General features: G+C 46.7%; 1 protein-coding gene and 1 long non-coding RNA gene across 4 annotated transcripts in view; one reads left to right on the top strand and one right to left on the bottom strand.

Moving 5' to 3' along the window:
* Positions 1 to 2,469, top strand: part of LOC148756485 (uncharacterized) — a 14,083-nt gene extending 11,614 nt beyond the window's left edge. The window contains exons 2-3 of the long non-coding RNA XR_016022851.1: positions 672 to 1,468; positions 2,332 to 2,469. This is a non-coding gene — a long non-coding RNA (uncharacterized LOC148756485). The remainder of the gene's footprint in view (positions 1 to 671; positions 1,469 to 2,331) is intronic.
* BLTP2 (bridge-like lipid transfer protein family member 2) overlaps positions 1 to 24,016 on the bottom strand; it is a 25,114-nt gene extending 1,098 nt beyond the window's left edge. The window contains exons 1-38 of one of the 3 annotated variants that reach the window (XM_074319709.2): positions 23,842 to 24,016; positions 22,884 to 23,007; positions 22,346 to 22,395; positions 21,924 to 22,071; positions 21,628 to 21,746; positions 21,338 to 21,398; positions 20,963 to 21,152; positions 20,266 to 20,389; positions 19,991 to 20,115; positions 19,676 to 19,743; positions 19,423 to 19,568; positions 18,638 to 18,756; positions 18,363 to 18,526; positions 17,946 to 18,204; positions 17,208 to 17,413; positions 14,954 to 16,043; positions 14,346 to 14,537; positions 14,002 to 14,204; positions 13,738 to 13,856; positions 13,399 to 13,619; positions 12,887 to 13,077; positions 12,655 to 12,754; positions 12,320 to 12,522; positions 11,179 to 11,473; positions 7,925 to 8,082; positions 7,449 to 7,655; positions 4,714 to 4,813; positions 4,293 to 4,475; positions 3,815 to 3,936; positions 3,187 to 3,342; positions 2,982 to 3,103; positions 2,404 to 2,584; positions 1,658 to 1,748; positions 1,351 to 1,457; positions 1,076 to 1,211; positions 841 to 971; positions 574 to 675; positions 145 to 279 (exon numbers count right to left, since the gene is read on the bottom strand). In XM_074319709.2, coding sequence (XP_074175810.2) covers positions 145 to 279; positions 574 to 675; positions 841 to 971; positions 1,076 to 1,211; positions 1,351 to 1,457; positions 1,658 to 1,748; positions 2,404 to 2,584; positions 2,982 to 3,103; positions 3,187 to 3,342; positions 3,815 to 3,936; positions 4,293 to 4,475; positions 4,714 to 4,813; positions 7,449 to 7,655; positions 7,925 to 8,082; positions 11,179 to 11,473; positions 12,320 to 12,522; positions 12,655 to 12,754; positions 12,887 to 13,077; positions 13,399 to 13,619; positions 13,738 to 13,856; positions 14,002 to 14,204; positions 14,346 to 14,537; positions 14,954 to 16,043; positions 17,208 to 17,413; positions 17,946 to 18,204; positions 18,363 to 18,526; positions 18,638 to 18,756; positions 19,423 to 19,568; positions 19,676 to 19,743; positions 19,991 to 20,115; positions 20,266 to 20,389; positions 20,963 to 21,152; positions 21,338 to 21,398; positions 21,628 to 21,746; positions 21,924 to 22,071; positions 22,346 to 22,395; positions 22,884 to 23,007; positions 23,842 to 23,909 — 6,516 coding nt within the window. In that variant the 5' untranslated portion in view covers positions 23,910 to 24,016. Of the gene's footprint in view, positions 1 to 144; positions 280 to 573; positions 676 to 840; positions 972 to 1,075; positions 1,228 to 1,350; positions 1,458 to 1,657; positions 1,749 to 2,403; positions 2,585 to 2,981; positions 3,104 to 3,186; positions 3,343 to 3,814; positions 3,937 to 4,292; positions 4,476 to 4,713; positions 4,814 to 7,448; positions 7,656 to 7,924; positions 8,083 to 11,178; positions 11,474 to 12,319; positions 12,523 to 12,654; positions 12,755 to 12,886; positions 13,078 to 13,398; positions 13,620 to 13,737; positions 13,857 to 14,001; positions 14,205 to 14,345; positions 14,538 to 14,953; positions 16,044 to 17,207; positions 17,414 to 17,945; positions 18,205 to 18,362; positions 18,527 to 18,637; positions 18,757 to 19,422; positions 19,569 to 19,675; positions 19,744 to 19,990; positions 20,118 to 20,265; positions 20,390 to 20,962; positions 21,153 to 21,337; positions 21,399 to 21,627; positions 21,747 to 21,923; positions 22,072 to 22,345; positions 22,396 to 22,883; positions 23,008 to 23,841 lie in introns of those variants that run through there. The other 2 variants (XM_074319710.2, XM_074319711.2) reach the window with 2 other exon arrangements.

Below are 24,016 nucleotides of genomic sequence, written 5' to 3'. Positions count from 1 at the left end.
GGAGAGGTCAGGGATAGGAGCTGCGCACTTCATTAACCTGCCCCATCCCAAGGCTGCTTGTTATTACAGTGAAATCGTCCTGAATAGAGAGGATCTGCCCACCAGCCCCTGCTAACCAAACAGCCATGCACTCTGCTGGGATACCTGGGCCACCAGGGCTTTGCGGCTGTCCCTCTTGACAGCCATGGCAAAGTCTAGCCATGTCCACGTGTTGTTGTGGTACTCCAGACAGGGCAGCACCAGGTTAAGGTCACCCCAATCCACACTGTTCTTCTCACCCTGCAAGAGAAGGATGGGGCGGGGAAAGATGATGGGAAAAAGCATAGCAGCTGCCAAGTTTAGTGCAAGCCAGTGCTTGAGTCCAAGTGCCTTCCTGCAGCAGCAACCTACAGAGACTGATTTCCCCTCACCTTAGTCTGGTAATGGTACTGACTCCTGAGGGGAGCAGAGGAAACAGATTTATCACCCACAGGCCAGCTTCACAAGATGAACTATCTCCCTCTCCTTAATCTCTGAGGACCTTATCTGGTTCCTTTCCCACCCTATTCTAGAAAGTGCTGGGGAGGAGCAGACCTTGTAGCTGACACACAGTGGAACCTGTGGAATCTTTATGTAGATGAAGGAGTTGTTCATGGCAGCTCGCTCTTTCATTTTGTCAATGTCATCCACAGGGTGCTAGGAAAGAAAGTGAGTCCCTGAAATCATCAGAAGAAACTCAGGACCCCAAACATCTCTATCTCTTTTCACCCCTGGAGTAGACTCAAAGGCAACAGAAGAAATCCCCAGCCAGGCCAGAGTACCCAAGACTTCCATTTTTCTATCATCGAGCATGTCCGGTACCTCAGGGGCTTTGCGAAATGACCTTCGGACCCCAGAACTCCGATTCAAGCCCTGTGCCACACCCTTCCCAGGGCCCAGTGCTGCTGCATCATCTGTAGCAATCAGCTGCCGAGGCTTCACCACTGGTATTCCTGTGAAAAAGCAAGCACACCAGCTGTTGTCCTCTTTCTGAAGCTTCAGCTGTCTCTGAGGCTGCTACTCCAGTCTTCTGGAGCTCCACCATAAAAGTTCTCACCAGTAGTCACCAGTTTGGACTTATCTTCTTCATCACCAACCTCATCATCTTCCACACTTCGGCCAGGAAAGAAAAAGCCCATTATTCTATGGAAGAACTGGTGGGTCAGCTGGATGGTGAGAGGCACCACATTTACCTAAAGAGGAAAAAGGCTGAAGAAGCAATTAAGCTCAGACATCATCCCTCGGTTTACCTACCCCTAACAGCATAATATAACGCACAGATAGTTTTTGACTGCCCTTTGTTCCTGGGTCCCCCAAAGACTGTTTACTAACCTCAAAGTGCTCCTTAACAGAGATACCCCCAACAGGGGGCCGGACTTTGCTGAAGAGGCGGAGGGCTAGCTGTCGCCCAGACTGGCAGGAACTCTGGGGCCGCAGGACTACCTAAAAGGTAAGAGTATAAAGCAACCCACACATCCTCTGCAGACTGAGAGGAAAAGCAATGGTCTTGTTAAGATGGACCAGCTGTTACCATCTCAGATCACCACATTGTTTCCCACAGTGGGTTTATGGGGAAGGACCGTTACAAATGCCCTGTGCTAGGAAGTATGTGAATGGGCTAGGAGCAGGGAAATGAAACTTGCCTTATAGACAGCATTGGGGAGGAGGTTGTTCATAGTGAACCAGCCCAACTCCAGAAGATGTTCTGCTGTGTCGTCAGACTTGTTCACCTATAAAGACAGGTTCCCCCCAACCCCAATCCACTATAAGAAGCCTTTCTCAGGAGCTTGCTAGAGAATTGCTACATATCCTATTTGCTTTCAGGTTCTCCATATGCCTAAGCCCAACCTGTGATGTCTCTTTCAACCTCATACAGTTAATGTACCCTCTAATCCAGTGTTTCTCATGGTGCTACTGACCAGGACACTAAATACCAGTAGTACTTTCCAGTCACTGTGACATTCAAAAATTACTCATTTCCAAACATCGGGTGGTGCGGGGGGAGTGCTGGGTAATGAACAGTGTCCTGTCTCCTCCATGCCATGGGTAATTGCAGGAAAGCTGAATGCCAGCATAGAATTAATGATTCGATTCCGAGCGGGACTTGGAAGAATGTGTACCTCTGGGCCACATTTCTAGGGATAATCTTACTCAATAAAGGAAGCATTTGATCAACCTTATCTATATCTGTATTATTTAATATTACAAGTAGATGTATCTAAGGGAAACTCTGCTCATGTTTCATTAATAATCTTTAATACCATCATTAATAGTCCTATAATAATTAGCCCCTTTTTGTTTATCTCTTTTTAGTAAATGAGATTCCTGAGATAGGTCAGTGCCTCTCAATACACTCGCCTTTGTGTGGCTGTGTATACCCAGTACCTTGCTGTAGAGGAAGCGCTGCAGCTCCAGTTCGGCAATCCCTAGTTGTCCATCTTCCTCTGTCAGGCGCCATCGTGCCTGAGCAAAATAGAACTCAGTGCGACGGACCACACTCACATCTTCCTGCTGCTTTCGCAGCTCCATCTTGTTGGCCTGTTGCAACTGGAAATCCTTAAAACACCTATAAACGAACAGGAGGGTCAAAGCCAACAAAGGCAACAGCATTTGGGTTGGGGGTGGGGTGGAATGCTCCAGAATGATGCAGGAAGTAAACCCAGAGATGGACCTATTCTGGAACGGCTATTCTCTAAATTTTTTTTCACTGGATTCATCGCTCCTCACACCCTGGGCCATGGGAACACAAATCCCATCTTTCAGTTCTATAGCTTTTTGGTGAAGTAATCTCTTCCCACTAATAACCCCTATGATTATATCTGCAATTATGTTCCTTATTGAGGTGCCTGAATCTACTACATCAGCCTTGGATAATGCACACTAGACCTGAACATGGGCAAGGAATAGAAATTGACTCCAGGTAGGGAACTGGAAAAGGGCAGGGAAAGAATGTTCTGTGGCACCTGATGAGGATATTAAGCTCTTCACTTTCCAGCTGTAGACTGGCCTTCTCCTGGTTTAGCTGCAACTGAAGCTTTTGATTCAGGTCAAACAGGTTCTCATTCTTGCTGTCATCCTGCAAAGACTAGGGAGCCAGGACAGGAGAAACTGAGAAGATCTCCCTCACCCTAAGAGACCGCCTTGTCCTCAGACCACCCAAGTGACTACCTTCATGATAGAATACATCTGCTTTTCCAGCTGCCGTATCTGGGCCACATGCTGCCGCACGGCCTCCTGCAAGTGTAATATGCTGCTGCGCTGCTCCTCGGGATTGCTAGAAATCTCAAGCTGGAACCTGACCCGCTGCTTCTTCTCACTGTGCTCCTAAAGGAATGGAAAAGGAAAGGAACAAGATTTTCTAATAGACAAGTCTTGTAGTAAAGTGAAATAGAGAAAGGAACAATAAATGAGGATTTCTTCTGGAAAGCTCACCTTTATCTGTCACCATTAGTAGCAAGAGTAAGGGGCAGGCGAATGCAAAAGACTGGGCACTGGATTTCACCATAAGCCAGTCCCACAGCATAAGGATAGAAGTGGGGAGTAGTGACTGTTTTTAGAGGTATTCAAGTGACTGAGCAGAGAACTCACCAAGAAAAACAAACAAGCCTACAGTCTCAGTGACACTCAGAGCGTTTTTAGATAAGTGAAATTTCAACTGCTGCTGCGGACTAATAAATGATGTGCCAACCACAGCCCCTGTTCAGTTTGAAGTATGGCTTTCCTTATCCTCACATGAAGCACAAGGTCTGGCGGTTCCTGTGAGGCTAAGGGCTATTCTCTAAGGGCCTGTGCTCACCTTCCTCTTGGGTTCCACGTGGAGCAGCAGGTTGTTGACAATGTCCAGGATCATGGCATACTGCGCTGGGTTGGTGGAGATTTCCAGCTCATGATGGATGAGGGTGAAGGTATCCACAGCCCCTAGGTAATTGTTAGCAGCTAAATAAGAGGCTCAAGTTTCTCCTTAAATATCTACCCCATCTCCTAACCCCTATTTGGAACCACTCCTGATAGTTAAGCCCATAGAAAGGATTTGGTGAGAAATGCTCATGAGTAGAAACATATTTGCTTGTTTCAAAATAAAATAATACCCATTCTTCCAAGAGCACAGGTTATTCTCTCATGGCAGAACTTACATAACATAGAGCAAAGTGAAATGTTAACGTTGAGTGCAGAGTGGGACTTTTAATATCACTAGTGCCCCCAAACCATTACGAAATAACTACTTTCATTAACTTCCCTGGTCCCCTCCTAAAAGCCTTTCAAGCCCTGAATACCTTCCTGCTTCTTCAGGAGATCTTCCTTTTCCTGGTTCTCACGGACCTCAGGTGGTTTAATCTGAGTTGCCAGCTCAGGATCAATGTCATGGCTGTAACTAATATAGTACATTCGGCAGTTGCAGCGTGAAATGATCCGCTGGACTTGCTGGGCTTGTTGTGCCTCAGCTGGTTGGTTCCAATCTGGGAAGAGGTGGGAAAGAGATAAGAGAAAGACATTCTCAATAGAGGTATTGTGAGAGCCTCCCAGCTAGTTATATGTGATATCTAGGGAACTCCAGACACTTGCTTTCAACCCAGCCTAACACAAAACAGTCCTACTCCAGCATATATATCGATCTTAAGAGTAGGGAAGGAAATCAGGCTCCTTTGGGCTGCACATCTGCTCCTAACCATATATGGGGAAGAGGGGAGAGCTGACCTGTGGTGGTGGTAACCATGCCTCCCACTGCCTGTCCGCTCTCCATTAGCTCCTGCACGGAGTCCAGACTACGCTGCCGGTGCTCCTCGATATTCTTCACCTGAAGACAGAGATACAGGCACCTTTAACTCGGGGGATCAGTCGCTTGTCCTGGCCAACTGGGTCATAGATCTCCATGATGCAAACAGTTATATTTACTATCTAGACTTCCACTTCCTAGAATAACTTGAAGGATTTCCCAGGGTAGAGAACATATTGTCTCTCTCCTGGCCTAAACCACCCAAATTCTCGAAACCCAACTGAGTTACATGCACATTTTACCAGGCCTACAGGCCTCAGACCAGAAAAACAAGCCAAGGTTAAAAATAAAGTCATGTCCCACCTCACACCTATTAGGATAGCTACTATCCAAACAATAGAAAATAACAAGTGTTGGCAAAGATGTGCAGAAATTGGAACCACTGGGCACCATTGGTGGGAATGTAATGGTACAGCCACTGTGGAAAATAGGATGGCAGTTCCTCAAAAAATTAAAAGCTAGAATTACTATATGATCCAGTAATTCCACTTCTGGATATATACCCAAAAGAACTAAAAACAGGGTCTCAAAAAGATATTTGTACATCCATGTTCATAACAGCATAATTCACAATTGCTAAACTATGGAAGCAACCCAAGTGTCCATCAATGGATGAATAAGCAGTATGTGGTATATACATAGAATGTAATATTCATCCTTAAAAAGGGAATTCTGACATGTGCTATAACATGGATGAACCTTGAGGACATTATACTAAGTGAAATAAGCCACACACACACACACACACACACACACACACACACACACACAAATACAGCATGACTCCACTTACATGAGGTACTTAAGAGTAGCTGAAATCATAGACACAGAAAGTAGAATGGTGGTTGTCAAGGACTGGGAGAAAAGGGAGGCGGGGAGTTATTGTTTAATGAGTACAGAGTTTCCATTTTATAAGGTAAACAGAGTTACAGAGATGGATTGTGGTGATGGTTGCATTAACATTATGAATGTCTTTAATACCACTGAACTGTACATTTAAAATGGCTAAGAGGATAAACTATGTTAATGTATTTTTTACAATTTAAAAAATGAGGGTAAAAATCATGTCATGGGCAAAATTTTCATCAAAGCCAAAATTTCCTACCCACGTTAGTATTCATGTATTTGTGTTCCTGCTATTTTCTGTGTTCAGACAGACAACCACTCTGTACTGTTGCCATGAGGAAAGGGGACTGAATTTTCTTGACTCTCCCTGCCTAGCTGAAGTCAAAGTGAATAAGCAGTTTGCCAAGTCACAAAAAAATTTATATAGGAAAGGCAAGATCAAAGTCCCTTCCACCTAAGCCAAGGATATCCCACTCTAATACTGATATCACAGCCTAAGGGGGAAAAAGAAAGCTTCACTTATAAAAGAAGGCATACCTAAAAGAAGCAGAGGCCCTGGAAATGCCAGAAAGATAGATCCTGCATAGTTCATCCTGCCCATTGCTGGGTGAGTAGTGAACACCTCCTATGCCTACCTCCCAAGACCACTGGTAAAGGGCACTGCTTGCCTGAACCACAGTTGTAATACATTAGCGTGATGTCTCATATTACCAAAAACCTGACCCTTACTTAGCTTGATATCTGATTAAATGCTTATTACCTCTTATATAATTACACTTGAGCTTGCTGGGATGGAGCCCCAAGGTCATTGAGTATAAGCACCAGCCAGGGAGGAGGGAAGACTTTATCCCCATTGAATAGAATAGCAAATGGTATTATCACATTGGTCCTTATCAGATGTAGTTGGCTCTAGTAACTCATTTGGGTGTACCATGCCCAGCACAATGGGAACACTTAATACCTGTTAAATAAGTAACGACAATGCAGAATATTGGCTACGTACATCTCATAACTATTGGATCGCCCAATAATTCTGATAATATTGTATCTTAGAAATTATAGTACAAATTTAGTTTTGCCGAGCAGCTGAAAAGAAAATTTATAGCCACTGCTCACAATGTCACCATCTAACAAAAGTATCATCCTGACACACACTTAAGACCACCCTAGACATACTGGCTTTAAAAAAATGAGACTACTTTCTATCTGAATGAAGCTTTGTATTTTTCAAAGTACTTTCTCATTTGATCCTTTCAACAGTCTTGTGAGGGTAAAAGGTTAGAACTCCATTTTACAAATAAAGGCGACTTGCCCAAGGACTCATGGCTACTACAATGACAAAGCTGACATTAGAGCTTTCTATTCACCCTTCCTGCCTTGCTGAAACAACCACTCAAATCAACTTTATAAGAGAGATAGAGAAAAGGCAGGTAAAAAGCTTATCTAAAATCCTGACTTACTGCCCGTTTTCAGGCTGCCTGCTGATTACTGTGATCTTATCAACAGGGGTCAGCAATCTTTTCAAAAATGAAAAAGTTCCAACTTATTTTATTCTAGTGCTGGGAAATGAGCATTTCCTTTGCAATGAAACAACAGCATGAGGTAAAAAACAAACAACAACAAAACATACTATGTACTTACAGACACAGACCAGACTGCCTACAGTTCCCACATTCAAGGCGTTATCAGTCTCCTTATTCTGGTAAGCTGGTACCAACAGGTACTGTCAAGAATCTTGCAGCTATTCTGGTGGAAGGGGCCAACCATGGGAAACGGGATGTAACGGGTCTTCCCAACCCTGCTGACTAACCTCTAACCAGAGCTGTCGGCCATCCTGCTCGGTGGGGCTGCTTTCAGTGGTGGCAAAGTACTGCATGCCATCCAGTAGGCAAGTCCAGGATGTCTTTTGCTTCAATGTGTCACCATACCAAGCTGGATGGTGTTGACACTGCAGCAGCTGGGCTTTGGCAGCTGACACAATGACACAACCCTCTGTCTCTGCTCCACGAAGAACCATCTATACCAGAGAAAGAAGCAGAGTCACAGCACCAGGGCCACCATGGAAGATGAGAACGTTAGTGAGAGAACTACCAATAACTGCAGCTGGGTCCAATTCTGGCTTACTGAGTGAACTCTACTAGCTTTTAGATATGGTAGTGATTACCCATGAGACCTGCTGGAAGGAATAATTTTTTGGAGCTCTATCCACTCATTCTTATTTAGAAGTGGGGGAAGGATGATTATGATCTAGCCCAATGCTGAGGTGCTCTGGTAAAGAGATGGTACCTGGCAGTTGACCAGTTCGACAAGGCAGTTTCGATTGTATATGTCATCCGTCTGGCAAGCAGCAATGCCACACAACTGGTCACTCACACCGGACTCCTCTTCTGTGAACACTACAAACCTATCTGTCTCTTCAATCAGCTTCTGCAACATATAGGCACCTGGCAGAGAAACAGATAATGGGAAAAGCCTGTCTCAAAGAGAAAAAGAATACATCCAAACTGACCTTCCTTCAATTTTTCTGGCTAGGTAAGGCCTAGAACATTTTCTCCCCTACCTGCGACCCCACACCACCTCACTGCTTGACCCCTGAGGGCAAAATAGGGTTGTCTTTTCATGTTCCCCTCAATTTTAATAAAAGGAGCAGATTCCCAAGAGAAACTGAGAAACGCTATATAATAGCATTTTTGTTCTCTTAGGCATATCCCCCTCTGGATTCCTTTAGGATGCCCCTAATTTTGTTCCTTATGTTTTTCATTCTGTATTATTTTAAATGCTGTTTGTTTACTGACCGCTCCTTTCCATGTGAAACTACTCCCTGGCCATCAGCGCCGTTGTATTCTCCTAGTTTACTGCTTCCTCTGATTATGCCTCTAGACCTTCCTTCTCCCAGACCTTAGAAATAAGTATCTCCTAAGGTCTGTCCTTGGCATGTTCCCCTCTTCCTTACTCTTTCTTCTAATGAATTTGTCTAACAGTATATGGTTAAGAGCAGTCTCCAGAAGTAGACCAGTCTGCCTTAGTTCAAGATCCTATCTCTGGGGCCGGCCTGGTGGCTCAGGTGGTTATTGCTCCATGCTCCTAAGTCCGAAGGCTGCCGGTTCAATTCCCACATGGGCCAGTGGGCTCTCAACCACAAGGCTGCCAGTTCAATTCCTTGAGTCCTGCAAGGGATGGTGGGCTCCGCCCCCTGCAACTAAGATTGAACACGGCACCTTGAGCTGAGCTGCCACTGAGCACCCAGAGATGGCTCAGTCAGTAGGAGCGCGTCCTCTCAACTAGAAGGTCTCCGGTTTACTCCCGCAAGGGATGGTGGGCTGTGCCCCCTGCAACTAGCAATGGCAACTGGACCTGGAGCTGAGCTGCACCCTCCACAACTAAGCGTAAAAGGACAACAACTTGAAGCTGAACAGCACCCTCCACAACTAAGATTGAAAGGACAACAACTTGACTTGAAAAAACGTCCTGGAAGTACACACTGTTCCCCAATAAAGTCCTGTTCCCCTTCCCCAATAAAAATCTTAAAAAAAAAAAAAAGATCCTATCTCTGCCAGTTACTTGACTGTGACCTTCAGCAGCTTGCTTTTAATCTCTTTGTGGTCTGTTTCCTTGTCCATAAAATAACAGTAACTTTCTCATAAGGTGGTTGAGCGAATTTAATGGAATAATCTATAAAAGTATTTTGCAGAGCACCTTGTGTAAGCAACTATTATCTCCTTTGCATTAATTCCTAGCTCTATGCTGCAACTCCTAAGTCTCCAGCTCTAGCCCTAAGCTTTTAGCCCCTCATTTCCAGCTGTTTATTAAACATTATCTTGATGTACTGCGTATTTGCAACACACACTCAATATTTCCAAACAAGCAGCTCTATACCTCCCCACACCTGTTTAGCCTCACTTTCTCTTTCTCCCTGTTGTAACTCCTTCCAAGCAGTTGCCAAATCTCTTACATACATGATGACATCTCCACCCATCCCGTCACCTCCATTCCCACTGCCTCTACCTAGTTCAGGACCCTGCTGCCTCTTGTTGAGACACCACAATAGTTTTCTAGTTTGTGTCCCCACCTCCAGTTCCTTCCTTTCCAGTCCTCCTCTGCACCACTGCCAGATTTATCTTCCTAAAACCAATGATGACACACCTCTATTCAAAAACCTTCAGTAGTTCATCACTGTCCACTGAGTAAGGAGCAAAAACTCCTTAGCCTTGTGTGAAAGGCCTTTGATGACCTACCTCCAGCTTTCCAGCATCTTCTCTCCTTTCCTTTAGCTACTCTCCATGCCAACCAACCAGACTATTCTCTGTCTTTTGAACATACAGAGCTTTACCAACTCCACTCCTATTCGGGATATTCTCTGCCTTGAAGGCCCTTCCTCCCCTTTACCGTATGTTCAAAAGATACTAAGCCGTCAAGGTCCAGCGTAAATGCTATTTCCTCAATAAAACCTTCCCTGATTGCACTCCGTCTTTCACTCCAGTTAAGAAGAACTTCCATACTCTTTAATTTCTGTCTTGTGGCATTTATCACTTTTCACCTTGTTCTTAAACTCACCATGAACTTGCATTCCTCTGCACTTGTTTTTCCCTCTCCCTAAAATGCCCTCTCCTCTTTCCTTGCCTTTTCCTCTTACTCATCTTTTCAGGCCCATCTCAATTATCACCTTCTCTATGAAGGCTTTCTAGATTTCCCTGTGCTGATTTAAATACTTTGTTCTTAAACATTCTTGAAAGGCATTTTCATAATGAAATAAAAATCTGCATGTCTCTCTATCTACTAGTTTCTGAGCTTCCTCCCATGTTTGTATCCCTAATGTCTGGGTCATGTCTGGTGCATTATAAACCCTCAATAAAGTTAAAATGAATTTAAGAATAAATGAGTCGTTAAGTAAATGAATGAACTAACCTTAGATCATCCAGAGATGATAAAGCAAGTAGAATATCATACATTCTATATCCCTCACTACATCCAGCACAGTACTTTGTGCCTGTTAAGCTCTCAGTAAGTACTTGTTGACTGAACAAAATAATTCTTCAAAGCACAAAACAGTTCTCTAATCCTTTGCTTCTTTCCCTTACTCATCCTGTGTTGGCCCCATCACTCCTTTCGGATCCTCCTCCTGGCCACAGGACCAGACCCTTTAATGTCCCATGTCATTGTTATATAAGAGTTAGGAAGCCCGATACAGAAAAACAATAATTTCATCTCTGCACCTAGATGGAGCTAGCTATGATTTAGTGCTTCTCAAACTCCTGCCCAAGCCAATCAATGTACATATTCTAAACCAGGGGCGTCCAAACTGCGGCCCATGGGCCAACTGCGGCCCGCAATCCATTTTTAATTGGCCCGCAGCAAATTCTAAAAATATATTTAGTTTACTTAAATAAACCAGGTGAGGCAATACGTACTTTACCTCGAGTGAGTGACCCAGCTGTTTGTGTGTTTTACCGCATATGGCCCTTGGTGAAAAAGGCTGAAAAAAGTTTGGACACCCCTGTTCTAAACCTAACCCAGTGGAGTTTCATCTCCCCGCCGCTTACCTCCTGATGACCCCTTATCAGGCTGTCCACTAAAGCTGGGAGCGTTGACAGGAGGTGGGGCTGGGGCACTGGTCGGGACACTCTGCTTTGGCTTTTTGGCTGGTATCTGGGGATCAATCTTTAACCCCTTCAGGGCCTCAGTAGAGAGATTACGTTTAAGTACAGCTGCCTTTTTGTAGCCATCGTATAAACCAAAGGCAATGTCCCGATTGGTGGTTGTCCAGGAAGCCCGTAAATCTACCAACTGCAGCTGGTGTGTGTGAAAGGCAGGATCCCCAACTCGAGTAGACAGCTCCTAAGAAACAGGAAAAGAATCTCAGGGTAGCACAGAAATTCCCACCATTCCTCCTGGACCACAAATGCAGAGATAGAAAACAAGCTTCTTGAATAAAACACCTGTTCTGTGGGAGACAGGAAGACCCTGAAGAAAGAAAAACTAAGTGGTCTTAGCATGTACATTAGGTTCCAATCTGACTATACCCACTGTATTTTAAATCAAAGAATTTCAACTTAAAATTCTTCCTTAATTGGGGGAAAAAACACTAAATAAGGTGCTAGGAAAAAAGTTTCCTGAAGGGCAAAAGACTATTTCAAAAGGAAAGGAAAGGAATTTTCAAAAAGAGGGATGCTGATACAGCTGATACAAATGAGTGCATCATGAAGTAATGACATATATGCTTGGAGTGCAGTTAGGAACATTACCAGAGATTTAGCCTGAAACCTACTGCTATGGACTGAACTGTGTCCCCCCTCCCCAAATTCCTAAGTTGAGGCCATACTCCCCAATGTGATGGCATTTGGAGACGGAGCCTTTAGGAGGTAATTAGGTTTAGATGAGGTCATGAGGTATGAGGCCCTCATGACAGGATTTGTGCCCTTATAAGAAATGCCAGAGAGCTTGTACTATCTTCTGGCACCACGTGAAGACCCAGTAAGAAGGCAGCCATCTAGAAGCCAGGAAGAGAGTCCTCTCCGAAACCTGACCATGCTGGCACCTTGATCTTGGACTTCCCAGGCTTCAGAACTGTGAGAAATAAATGTCTATTGTTTAAACCACCCAGGCTAGGGTATTTTGTTATGGCAGCCTCAGGAGACTAAGACACCTACTGATACATAGTAAAGAGACTATGTCAGGTGGTACCTCCTCAGCTGTGCGATTGCTGTGCCGCTGGTAGGCGAGTGAGGATAGGCTCAGTAGGTGGGTCTTTGTTACCAAGGGGTCAAGGCAGTGATCGGCATTCTCTTCAGTGGGCGAAGCCATCAGATGAACAGTCACCTGACTTAGGTCACTAACCATCTGGGTCACACTCCAGTCAGAGATGAGGCGCCGCATCACTGTGCCCGCTGAGGAAAGGAGGCGTACAGACCAGTACAGGAGAACAGCGTGGGACAGAAGAGAGAAAGGGTGAGGGAGCTGAGAAAGGGAAAGAGGACAAGGAACAGGCTAGGAGAAATAAAGGGGGTTCTTGCCTTTACCTTGAGGTATAAGCCGCTGAGTTCCCCGAGTGAAGACATGGCCCTGACTGCACTCAATCTGGATGCCCCGCTGCTGAGCAAATGAGGCCCAATAATGCACCTGGCAACAAGAGAGCATAACCCTGAATGAAGATGGCACGAGAGTGATGATGACGAGACCAGGTAAGAGCAAATGCGTCAACTAGGGAAGGGGAGCAGAACTGAAGACGTCAGCAGGGCTGAGGAGCCTGACCTGGAGCTGGGGGAAGAGCGCAGTACAGGAAAGCTGCTTGTAGTGCTGGCCAAGCTTCTTCTTGCTGGGTTTCATGTTACTGAAGAGCTTGCCCCTGCATATTGGCCTTGTGACACTAGTCCAAGTTGCCCAGAAGTTCTGCATCCAGCGCAGGGTACTACTGTATAGCAGAATCCGGGGCTGGGATATTGCTGCAAAGGAATGGGGAGACATTTCCTATCAATGGTTAAAACATAGAGATGAAGTGACTCCTCCCCTAGCTTCAGGTTTTAGAGGCTTAAAAAACCAAAGCGGCACTCCGCCTCATACTCAATACCCCCAACACCCTCTCCTTTCAAAGATCCAACTTCTTGGCTGTCAGCAACCCTCTTCAAGAAAAAGGTCCTAACCCAACTCCTCCCTTGCCCTTTCCCTATTCCCTATTCCCTCCCCAGAGGATCGAGCTGGTATCCTCCGTGTCTAAGCCCATCTTCCCAGCCCTTCCTCCCCAGTTCCCCAGAGCCCAGCCTCACTTCCGCTGTGCCGCGTCAGATCCATCTTGATGGACAGATTAAGGTTCTCAGAGCGGAAGGCCCGGTAGGAGTCATGGAGCTGGCCCACGGGCACCTCAGGCAGGAACTCCGGGGCCCGAAGAGTGACACCATGGTGGTCATGGGGATTCCCATGGCATAGCCACTGTAGGTCCAGTGTCATGCAGAGGTCAGGCAGGTGAAGGAAGCAGCAGTCGTCATACCTGCCTCACAGGAAGTCTCCATCCTCAGTGTCCTGGTCACGTGCAGCCCCTTGGCCCTTCCCCTCCCCCCACCCTGACGCCCTCACCCTATTAAGGCCCCACCCGTCACCCCACTCACTTAGAGGCTGTTCGCACGTTGACATCCAAGTCACCATTGAACACAAACTGACCAGGTTTCCAGTGAAAAGACAGGTGGCTCCATTCCCAGTGCATATTCTCTGTTGTGTTGTAAGGATCCTGTACCCACCCCCAGGAATTTGGGGAGATATGGGTAAGAGTATCACCCGCATCTCCCGAATCAGTACCTTACTCTTTTCCCCCGCGTGCTGTACGAGCCCCAACCATACATTCTAATAAGCAAACAACCCCTCTGGACCCTCACCTCAGTAGCCAGCTGGTGCAGGTTCGCCTGTTCAACGTCCATGTGCCAGTCCCCATGGAACAGAAGACGGCTTTTGTCCCACCAGGGCAAGGGTGGGCTGGGGTCAGCTGAGGGCTTGGTCAAGAGGTCCACAGACTGACCAATCAGTGTCCAGGCTGGATCCCAGCATGGGCCCCAGACCACTGTGTACTGGAAGATTTCCGCTGGGACAGAGGAGCAAAGGGTACAGCTTGTTACACAACTTTATCCCTCTCTTCCTCCTCCACTGCGGAACGGCCTCAGCGCACCTTGCACCCAGCCATCACAACATCCCGCAGCCAAACCAACTGCCCTCTTCTACTCACACTGGAAGTCGTGGTAGAACTTGAGTGGGGGCATGTTCCTCTCTACGGCCACATTACCCCATGGAAGCCCCAAGTGTAGGATTTGACAGCGACGGGAGCAAGGCTGACCACTCTGCTCAGTGCCCACAAGTCGACCCATTAGCCGCCAGTCACGGATCTCAAACAGGTACCGGGGATAGTCTCTTATCCGAACTGTTATAGGGAAGATACACACTGGTATTCAGTGGACTGTCTCAGCATTCTCAGGCATTTTTTACCCTGCCACTACTTTTACCCATCTATTTTACAAAATCAAGTGGAAGACCAAAGCTGGTGGTTGGTAGCAAAGCTAGAAAACGGCATAGAGACCTTTTGGGCATAGAGGGTGTTGATACTGAGATCAAGGGCTACAATGACCCTGAAGGTGACTGTGTTAGTTGTCCCTGTATGCTGTATGTTAGCCAAGCAGTTGCAGAGCGAAATTCAGAACAAAGAAAAGGAAGAAGAGCCACCCATCCAAAAACAACCACAGTCCCCAATATAACCAAGCTCCTCTGTAATCACTCAAAGAGCTCCCTGGAGCTCCAAGGGCAAACAACAGGCTCTGCAAATAAGGAAGCACTACTTACCCAGAAATGTCTTGGTACTGCATTTGAGCATACGACACCACTGAATAACAAGATCTATTCCTTCAGCAGGAAAAGGGCTGCCTGGATCAAGCTCTCGAACCTGCTCTATCACACGTTCAGGCCCGTGGAAGGAGGCATCTGCCAGAGCCACCAGCTCTAGCCCTGTCAGGCTCCAAGTGAGCAGTGCCCGGCGCATGGGTGTGTTGCCATAGAGACGACGGGAGCGCTGGATGTAGATTTCAATGTTTTTGTGTTCCAAAGAGGCATAGAGCTCCTCAATTTTACGGGCTGGCAACAACTCCCCATGCTGCTTCCGAAGGGCGGCCACTTTGGCATCCAGCAGCTGCAGCCTTTTGGCACTCTCCTTACTTTCATCCTTCATCAGTTCATAGTTATCACGAAGTTTCACCTCGAAAATATCATCCAGGAAAACCCATGAGAAGTGCTGAACCTTCAAGAGTAGATCAGGTGGGAGTGGGGCAGGGCTTGGAGAAGACTGAGCATGAGTTCCTCCTCGATGCAGCCCCTTCAGCCATTTCTGAACTCCCACAGCCTCATCCAGAGTTTGAGAAAAATCATACTGATAAGGAAACTCCACTGAGACTGAGCCCAGCGAGAGAAGCCAAACACGGTTCCGGAGGGTCTGCAGCATGGGGAAGGGGTTCCGGTGGAGGATCATTTCCTCCAGCTCAGGGAGCAGCTGCACCTCCACCTCCTTGAAGCTGAAAATGCTATTGCCATCAAAGCCAGCAGCCAGCTCTGGGCAGTAGGCCTGCAGTGAACCCCCATGCCGGGTCAGCGATACACTCTCTGCAGCCAGGGTAATGAACTTGTCCTCTGCCACGAAAGCTGTCAGCTTGGCTGTGCTCACCTCTAGTGTCAGGCTTAGCAGCCGCTTTGGGGGAGATGGCTCAGGGGGGTGGCCTTCCGGCTCAGAAGGGATCACTAGAGTCTTCAGTAGTGGAACAGTCTCGGGAAACAGAGTGGCTCTTAGTAGGTCTCGGCACTGCACGGTGGCCAGGATGTGCTGGTACAGGTACATGTGATCTGGGGGGCTCCAGAGTAAGGTCAGCCCTGCACCACACTGAATCTTTAGGGAGCAAGAAAAGGAGATCTGTCAATTACCATGTCCCAGAACAGGACCGATGGCAGGGATTACACATGCATATGTGACTCAAGAACCATCTCCACCTAGAAGTCTTTCCTGAGTAACCATATTCATTACTCCCTCACCTTGTTCCGCGTTAGCACCAATATGCTGAGCTAACAGTTCTTACGTATCTTATACTTACGAGCACTCACCCTTTTAAGTTCTCCTCAACACCATTCTAAATTGTCTGAGAGTAGAGGCCACGTGTTTTAATTCTTTAGCATCTACCAAAGGACATCCAGTATATTTAGCACTTAATCATTTGGCTTCATGTTTCTGCTCATGATTTATCTTTCTATAATGGCCACACTCTGTGTAATAACCACGGGAACATCAATTTGAAAATGTTTCATGCGTTGATTGCATCTTGAGTAAATTCTTAAAAAGTACTGACCACACAAGTCAAAACAGCAATTGAAAGTACGTCATAAAGAAGGGAACAGAGCCCTTGTCAGTTTGAAATACAAAGTCAGTTCTGAATAGCTAAGCAGACAGAAAAGTTAAATTCCAGGACAGAAAAATTCCTTTGAGCTCTAGCCTCTGAAAAGGAAACTCTTCAGTTTCAAAAAGAAGTTGAAGGTATCCCACTCTCCTCCTAAGAGGGTCGCGTGGCCATCTAGTACCCTGAGGAGAAAGATATTGGGAAGCCTCTCAGAACTTGCCAGCATCTCCATCTTCAGATCCCTTCCAGCCTCTTGATGAACTGAGTGCTTCAGCAATATGACACAAGATCATGATCTTTAAAAAGCCCCATTTTTTTCAGTGATATGCACTGAAACTTATACAGTTGATGTTTTATGTCTAGTATCTGCTTCAAAATAACCCCACGTGGGAGCAACTGGTGGAAGTCTAGATGAAACAAGTTGGTCATACGCTGGTAATTCTTGAGACTGGGTATGACTATATGAAAGTTCATATATTCTCTCTCGTTTTGTATAACTTTAAATTCCATAATAAAAAGTTACAAGTGTTTCGAATGAGCCAGGAAAAAAGAACACCAGGTGTCGTATTTCTCACAGATGAGTTTTACATGACTTGAAAGACTGGGAAATGCTCTAAGACTGGGCAAAATGCAACCTGACTCCACCCGTGTAGATGCATTACCTCTAGCGAGCGGATGCTGCTGTGATAGGTGATGGAGAGCATGGAGAGGCTGAGCACTGGAGCGGGGATGTCAGGAGCCTTGCAGCAGGGCTGCATCTTCTCTGTGACTGACTTCACCAGGGCAAGCACAAGTCCTTGAATACCCACGGTGGAGGTCTCGGCACTTCCCAAGAGAGTCAGTGTGTCCAGCCGGACCTCAGAAGCACCTACCATCCAGAAACTACGTCAGCCTTGGTTCTCAGCTCTCAAATGGCAACTTCAGTCCTCACATTCCTTTCTTACTTATTCCCTTCACTCTAGTTATCTTCTTCCCCACACCTCCCTAAGTTCATTCCTCATGTTTCAGGGAAATTTTTCCTTTCCCATCTTAACCTAACTAGATCGGGCAGGACTAAAGAAGTTCCTGAACTCTTACCAATTACCCAGAGATACACCAGTTACTCTTTAGAACTAAACACATAAGAAAACAAACAAAAAACTACATGCATCTCATTTTCTTGATCCAACATCATCAAGGCTGTCTTCCTTGCACAGCTTGCTTAGGACTTACCTTTTATAAGCCCTTAAGAAATATCAAGAAGCCAAATAGTTATGCAAGACATTTGAGCATCTCATGCCTCTGACTTAGAAAAGTTCCAGATAATCAGTTTCATTAAACGAGAAGGAACGGATGGAAGCAGCATAAAGTGCGTAGGTGACAAACTGCCCCCGTCAGTACACGCTCCCCGTCCTGCTTACCAACCAGGGCACAAAGGGTGAACAAGTTCATGTCCTCCACCTTCAAATCCACCTTCCACAGTAACGACACAGCTTCCCCAGATGAAGATTCCCTAGCGACTGCCGCCTTCCCAGATTGTGGGCCCATCAAGGATAAGATCCGAGAAAGACATTGGGTACAGGTATCTGACGCTTCTACCTGCAGGCCTCGGATGGTACAATCAAGAAAGAGGGTATCTGACTGGGTGCTGGACAGGCCCAGAGGCTGGTTATAGCTACCCTAGAAAAGAAGCAGAGGGACCCCATTATGAGCATGCAGACACACAATTCTGTAATGCCCTAGTGCATCGCCTGCTGCCCAAAAAGGTGTTCTGTGCTCCACAGCATGGCAGGATGAGGAAACAGCATGGGCCCCTGTTCACCAAAGTCCCCACCTACCTGTAGTGTGAAGGAGTCCAGGACAAGTGCCTCACCCCAAACATGCATGTTGGGCGGGTGGGGTGCCCGCTGAATGTGGGAGTCACTGCCGACACGCCAGCAGAGGTGGTCCACAGTAAGGACGCCCCGCTGATGGATACTTTGTGGCCTCAGGTGCTGGTAATCTAAACAAAAGAGGTGGGAAAGAAGTGTTCTATGGAGCCACCATGGTCATCAATTGGGCCCAGCTCCGCTAATGAACAGATTCTTACTCTTCTTCTATCCCTGGGCCTTACCCAGAGCGACAGAATTGAATCCCAAGGCAAAGGGCGGTGTATCTCCAAGCTGAATGGAAATGTTGACATTGGAGATGGAGGTGCTCAAGATGATGGGAGCCAGGATTTGGGGGAAAGTCCTGCATAGGGACAAGACATCACTGTTTGATAAAGAAAGAACTGCAGCTTCCTATCATGGAACAGATTCCTGAAGCTCTCAAAAGTCAGGGTGAGTTTTGTTGTGATTCTTAGGAATAGATGCAACTAGAAAATAAGAGACTAAGCTCATCAGTACACTGCTATTGCAGGAATGCCAGAAAGATATTAGGTTGAACCACGCGAAATTGCCATTCAGAGGTCAAATATGGTGAACATCAGCCTATGATTCAACGTTAATACAATCAAGGAGCATCACTTCCAAACCATTAACCTTAAGTTCTCTATTCGACACAATGCAAGCGGTACACAAAGAGAGATACGGCACTGCTGACATGACCTGTGACCTTATCATCTAAGGGAGACAAGATTCTCTTTAGCATTTAGGTTCAATAAATGTTTATTTTGTATAACAAGGCAATGTAGTGAGCAATGAAGACACAAAAACAAAAAGGACAGCATCCTACCATCAAAGAATTTAATATAATGGGGAAGATATATAAAATAGGATTGCTATTGAGACTGGGCCATTGAAACTGAGATTTAGAAAGATTTGTCAAATACAGATTTCACACAAGATACAACTTTAGACTAAAAGAATCATAGAGAATCCACCTGAGGAGATGATGGCTAAAAAAGATTCCACTGACCTTCTTTCCCTTTGCTTTAGAACAGATGAACCAGACCCTTGGGTCTCCAGTGCTAGCATGTGCAGCCAGTGAGAGAATTCTTGGTGCCGGTAATGAATAATACAAGTGTTCAGAACCAGGGAGGCTGACAGGTCAATAGTGGTCACCTAGAAATGAGAACACCAGAACTATAGGCTTGGGTTTCATCTCATAACACAATGACGTAGGAAGAGAGCAGACAGAGAAATAACTCTTGGTATCACAGTCATCACACCTGCACACTAGCCTTGAGGGAGTTGAGGCAGACAATGCGCTGGCGGCTCTGGGACAGCAACAATCCATCTGTAAGGGCAGAGGGCAGGTCAGAGAACACTGGGAGGGCGAAAGGTAAAACTAGGAGAGGGTCACAGGCAAGGAGATGAACAGATTGTCACCAACACTCAAAAGAATGGGGGCTATTTTCTCTCAGTGTGTTCCCTCCTCCCACTCCCCAATGACATTAAATTAAAAAAGAAGACTATGTGGCACATGGGCGAAGAGAGTATCTGGTCCTCCCATTCTCTCAGTACCAGCATCCCCACCCATAAACCTTTCAGTAGGAGTTCAGTGCTCATCTGTGCCATGTCGGAGTTTGCTGTGAAGCTTCGAAGGGGCAGCTGATCCCCATCACGATGGTACAGGAAATGCAGCAGCTTCAGTGTCCAATTCAGATGCCTGAACCAGAGACAGACTCTAGCTCAGAAATACATGGAATGCCCTTTCTCCCCACACATAAGCTCAGTGCAGCTGCTAGATTAGTTATGGAGACCCCAGCACAAAGCTCAAACTATCACTCTCCACACTACTTTTCAGGAGAGATCTCACCTTTTTTGACTATTCATGGACAGCACCACACTTGTGATCTCCATCTTCACCTTGACCTGGTCTGGCAGCTGCTGAAGGAGGTATACACCAGGCAGAGTTGGCTCAGGCAAGTTCTCTGTCACCTCTGAAAACATGAATGAATAATATAAGAGCCATCAATCCTGAACACTCTCAGGTCTCCCCAAATGACCTGCTCTCTTTGGCCAAAATCTCCCCCATAAAATAGGCTAAGCAATGCCCAATCTTAGGGCACAGAGCAAATATCCCAGAGATTCTGTACCTGCTGTACTTCCTTCCCGAGTCTAAAAAACAGTATGAGGAGCAGATTGGTATACTACTAAAAATATGAACTTTAGGACCAAATAATTTAAACCCATTTTTACTAGCGACTAGCTACGTGACCTCAGTCAAGATACCTATCTAATCTTCCTAGGCTTCAGTGTCCTCAGCTGTGAAATGCTGAGGATTTAGTGAACAAACATGTATAAAACACACAGTACAGGTCGAATTCACGATAACGACCCACTAAATGTTGGTTCTTTCGCTCACCACAAGCAAATCTCCTCTAGCTATCCTCAGGGTCCAAGGTCATGGTGACTAACAAATCATACCTAAATGAGTAGTGAGACCACTATTTTTTCATACTTCCAAAATAACCTGAGAACAGGGCAGCCAAGTTCACTGACTGGGGCTTTACCTGAACCGGGAACAGGCTTGGGTGTCAGGCTTGCGCCCTGGTGCAGCAGCTGACTATGGAAGAGGCCCTCATGCAGTTCAGCATGGAGTGTCCACACATCCACAGTGACCGCCTTCAGCTGCCAGCTCCTGATGCCCACCTCTAGACACAGCTTTAGGGCCAATGAGAGTTCTGCTAGGCAGGTATCCTCCTGCAGAAAGAATAAGCTTAAGGTACGTATGTGTAGGGGGTCAACATACCCCCTTCAGGTAGTCTGGAACACTACCTTGAGAGAACCCCATAAGGGCACAGAATCTAGAATGTTTAAGCCTTCAGCTCATTCATATCTTAAGCCCAGAAGGAAACAAGACATTCGAATGACCTTGGATTACTCACCAACTGGCCACTCTTTAGAACTTTGCTGTTGATCTGACTTAGGCTCACCTCACATTTTAGCCTGGGAAAGGAAATAAATTAAGAGCACTTGGCCCCTGTCTTCATTATTTACCTTCAATCAAGCTTTGTTGGCCGAAAGGGGCAAGGCAAGCAGAAGTACCTAATCTCTAGCCTCTCTTCAAGTTGCACAGAATGAGAATACCTTGTTAAGAAGCCCTGACATCCACCCACCCTGAAACAAGTGTAAGGCGAGAATGGGACTACTAGACCCTCTTCTACCCAGTGTTTACCTTTTCCCATCACTATCCAAAAGAAAGCTGCTTTCTCTGATCTGAATATGCCACAAGGACTCAGAAGTAGCCACCTTCAGAACCATGATGTTTATAGAATCTACATGAATGGAGAATAGCTGGAAAGAAGAACCAGAGGAACAATAATTAATATCAAGGCATTGGCTTTTCTTTTCCAGCAGAGAAAGAATAAGAGGCAGCTCTTAGTATTATGCACCCCGATAGTAGAAAAATCCACTTGTGACTCCCAAGCCAGCCATTTCTAGTACAGTCCAGGAAAGAAGTTGTCGTCTCACCTGGCAGAAGATCTTCAATAAGGACGGGCTAAAGGACAGCTCCTTTTGATGCACCCCAGTGCTCTGGGAGAATGGAGCAAACAGGCCAGAAACCTTCTGTAGGTCCGTTCTGATACGTACTTCTCCAAAGCACAATGCCACATAGCGTCTGCCCAGAAGAGAAACTTCACTGCCTTCATGTCCATCCCTTCCACAGCAGTCTCTTTCCGTCCCTCACATTCCCCCTCCCATCCTCCTTAGAAATGTAGTTCAAATCAGGGAGGACAGTTATCAATATCTGTCTCACAGGATAATAACTTCCAGGCTAACCAGGAGCTATCAAGCCAAGAACCCACATCCCTTCTCGGATTGTAAGGTCTCTACAGAAGAATGTCATTCTGCAAATCCCAATCACAAAATGTTCCCCAAGGGTAGGTACTCACGGCAGATCATAACTAAGGAGTTTGCTGGAAATCCACAGGCTATCAATTTCCTACAACAGGATGGGAGAAAGCTTTGTACATTAGCTGTGATGTAAGCCATGAGCAGCTTGACACGTCAGGAAAGGTTCTAAGAAGAGGAGGATGGGTTATAGCCCTTCCCCTAAAAACTCTCCCTTCCATTTCCACCAGCTTCTCTCCTCAGCACTATATCCTGCTCCTCACAATGATGTTAGTATTTCTTCTGGATAGGTCGCCCCGTTTCCCCTTAAATTAGAACAGTGAGCTCTTTTATTTCCTGTTATCTTTGTTCTGTGCTTTACTTCTGTATCTTTCTTATCAGGACACTGTGCCTGATAAGCATGTTTAACTTAACATCAATCCCAGCGTTCCCAAGCTAACTCTAAGATCATCTTGGCAGAGAGGTGGCAAGACAGGGTTAACTAGGGAAGTCACACGGAATTTTTTAAAAAGGAAATTAAGGGTTGACATTCGGCTGGATCAACCCCACACACACAGCCAGGGATTTCCCAGGACTCACCACTGTTTGCTGGTGCTGCTGAAACTTAAGACTGACATTCTGGATCCAAAAAAAGGAGCCAATCTTGAGCTCTGCTTGCAGCTTCTGCTGACACCACTTGGTGGCAAACCTGACAACAAGCCACCTGCAGAAAAATCCCTGTGAGTTCATAGGACCCTTTCCCAATTATGGTGTCCCTCACCCCTGGCTGGTTCTAGAAGCCCTTGCAAAGGGTCAAGTCCTGAAGTTGGATCTTCTGGGCAACTCTCCTGTCTCCCAAAACACCACTCTGTTAGATACATTCAGCCACAACTCATCAGAATCCTACCGCCAGAGTATCCCCTCTACCCAGATGAAATCAGACAAACTAAACTCCACCTTCTAAACTGGGGACAAAGAAAGCAACTCCTCAAATCTTGAGGAAGCCCACAGGTAGAGAGGAGGTCCCAATAGGAGTCGGTCCCAACAGCAGTCGTGTCAGATGTGTCATCACACACTCCCCAAAGGATCTCTGTCTTCGCCCTCCAGACATGTGTCCGAAAGAAAGCACTGTGGGGTCATACCGGGCCAGCTCCAATGCCGCTCTCCCTTGGGCAGCCAGACCTGTTCCGGCTTCCCAGGGCGAGGCTGCAGGTGCCCTCTGCGCTCGGTGAAGAGGACACTCGGGCGTGTAAAGGGGGAAAGGGACACCACCGAGCCAGGCTGCTTCCTCTCACACACATCTATTCAGCTCCCAGCCTCAGCATCTCCTCAGGCCTCGGCTGCTCCCTCAGTCTCTCCCAATCCCAGCTCCTCCGCGTCTGCTCCGGCCTGCGCCCCCGCTCGACCCCTCTCCCGCCGCCTCCCGCGCACGGTCCCTTCCAGCCCTCTTCCCCTTCGTCTCCCCCTCCCGGACCCCTCTTCCCAGCGCGCGCCCGGTCCTCAGTCTCTCTTCCTCCCACTCCCCACCCTAACCCCGCCGTAGCCGGGATCCCCTCACCGGCCTAGGAAGAGGGCGCAGAGCACAACCAACAGCAGGGCCAACAGCGCGGCTAAGAACAGGGTCATTACGGCCCCGGCCAGGCCCGGCCTGGCTCCGGCCCCCGCCCTACCGGGCCCCCTCCCTCCGGCTCCGTGCTGCGCCGCCGCGGGCCGACCAGCCGCGCGCGCAGGGA

Source organism: Rhinolophus sinicus, chromosome 12 (assembly GCF_057876585.1).
Source record: "Rhinolophus sinicus isolate RSI-liver-muscle chromosome 12, RSI-T2T, whole genome shotgun sequence".
Classification (NCBI taxonomy): domain Eukaryota; kingdom Metazoa; phylum Chordata; class Mammalia; order Chiroptera; family Rhinolophidae; genus Rhinolophus; species Rhinolophus sinicus.
Note: the sequence above shows the minus strand (reverse complement) of the source record. Positions and strands in the feature narration are given on the sequence as shown.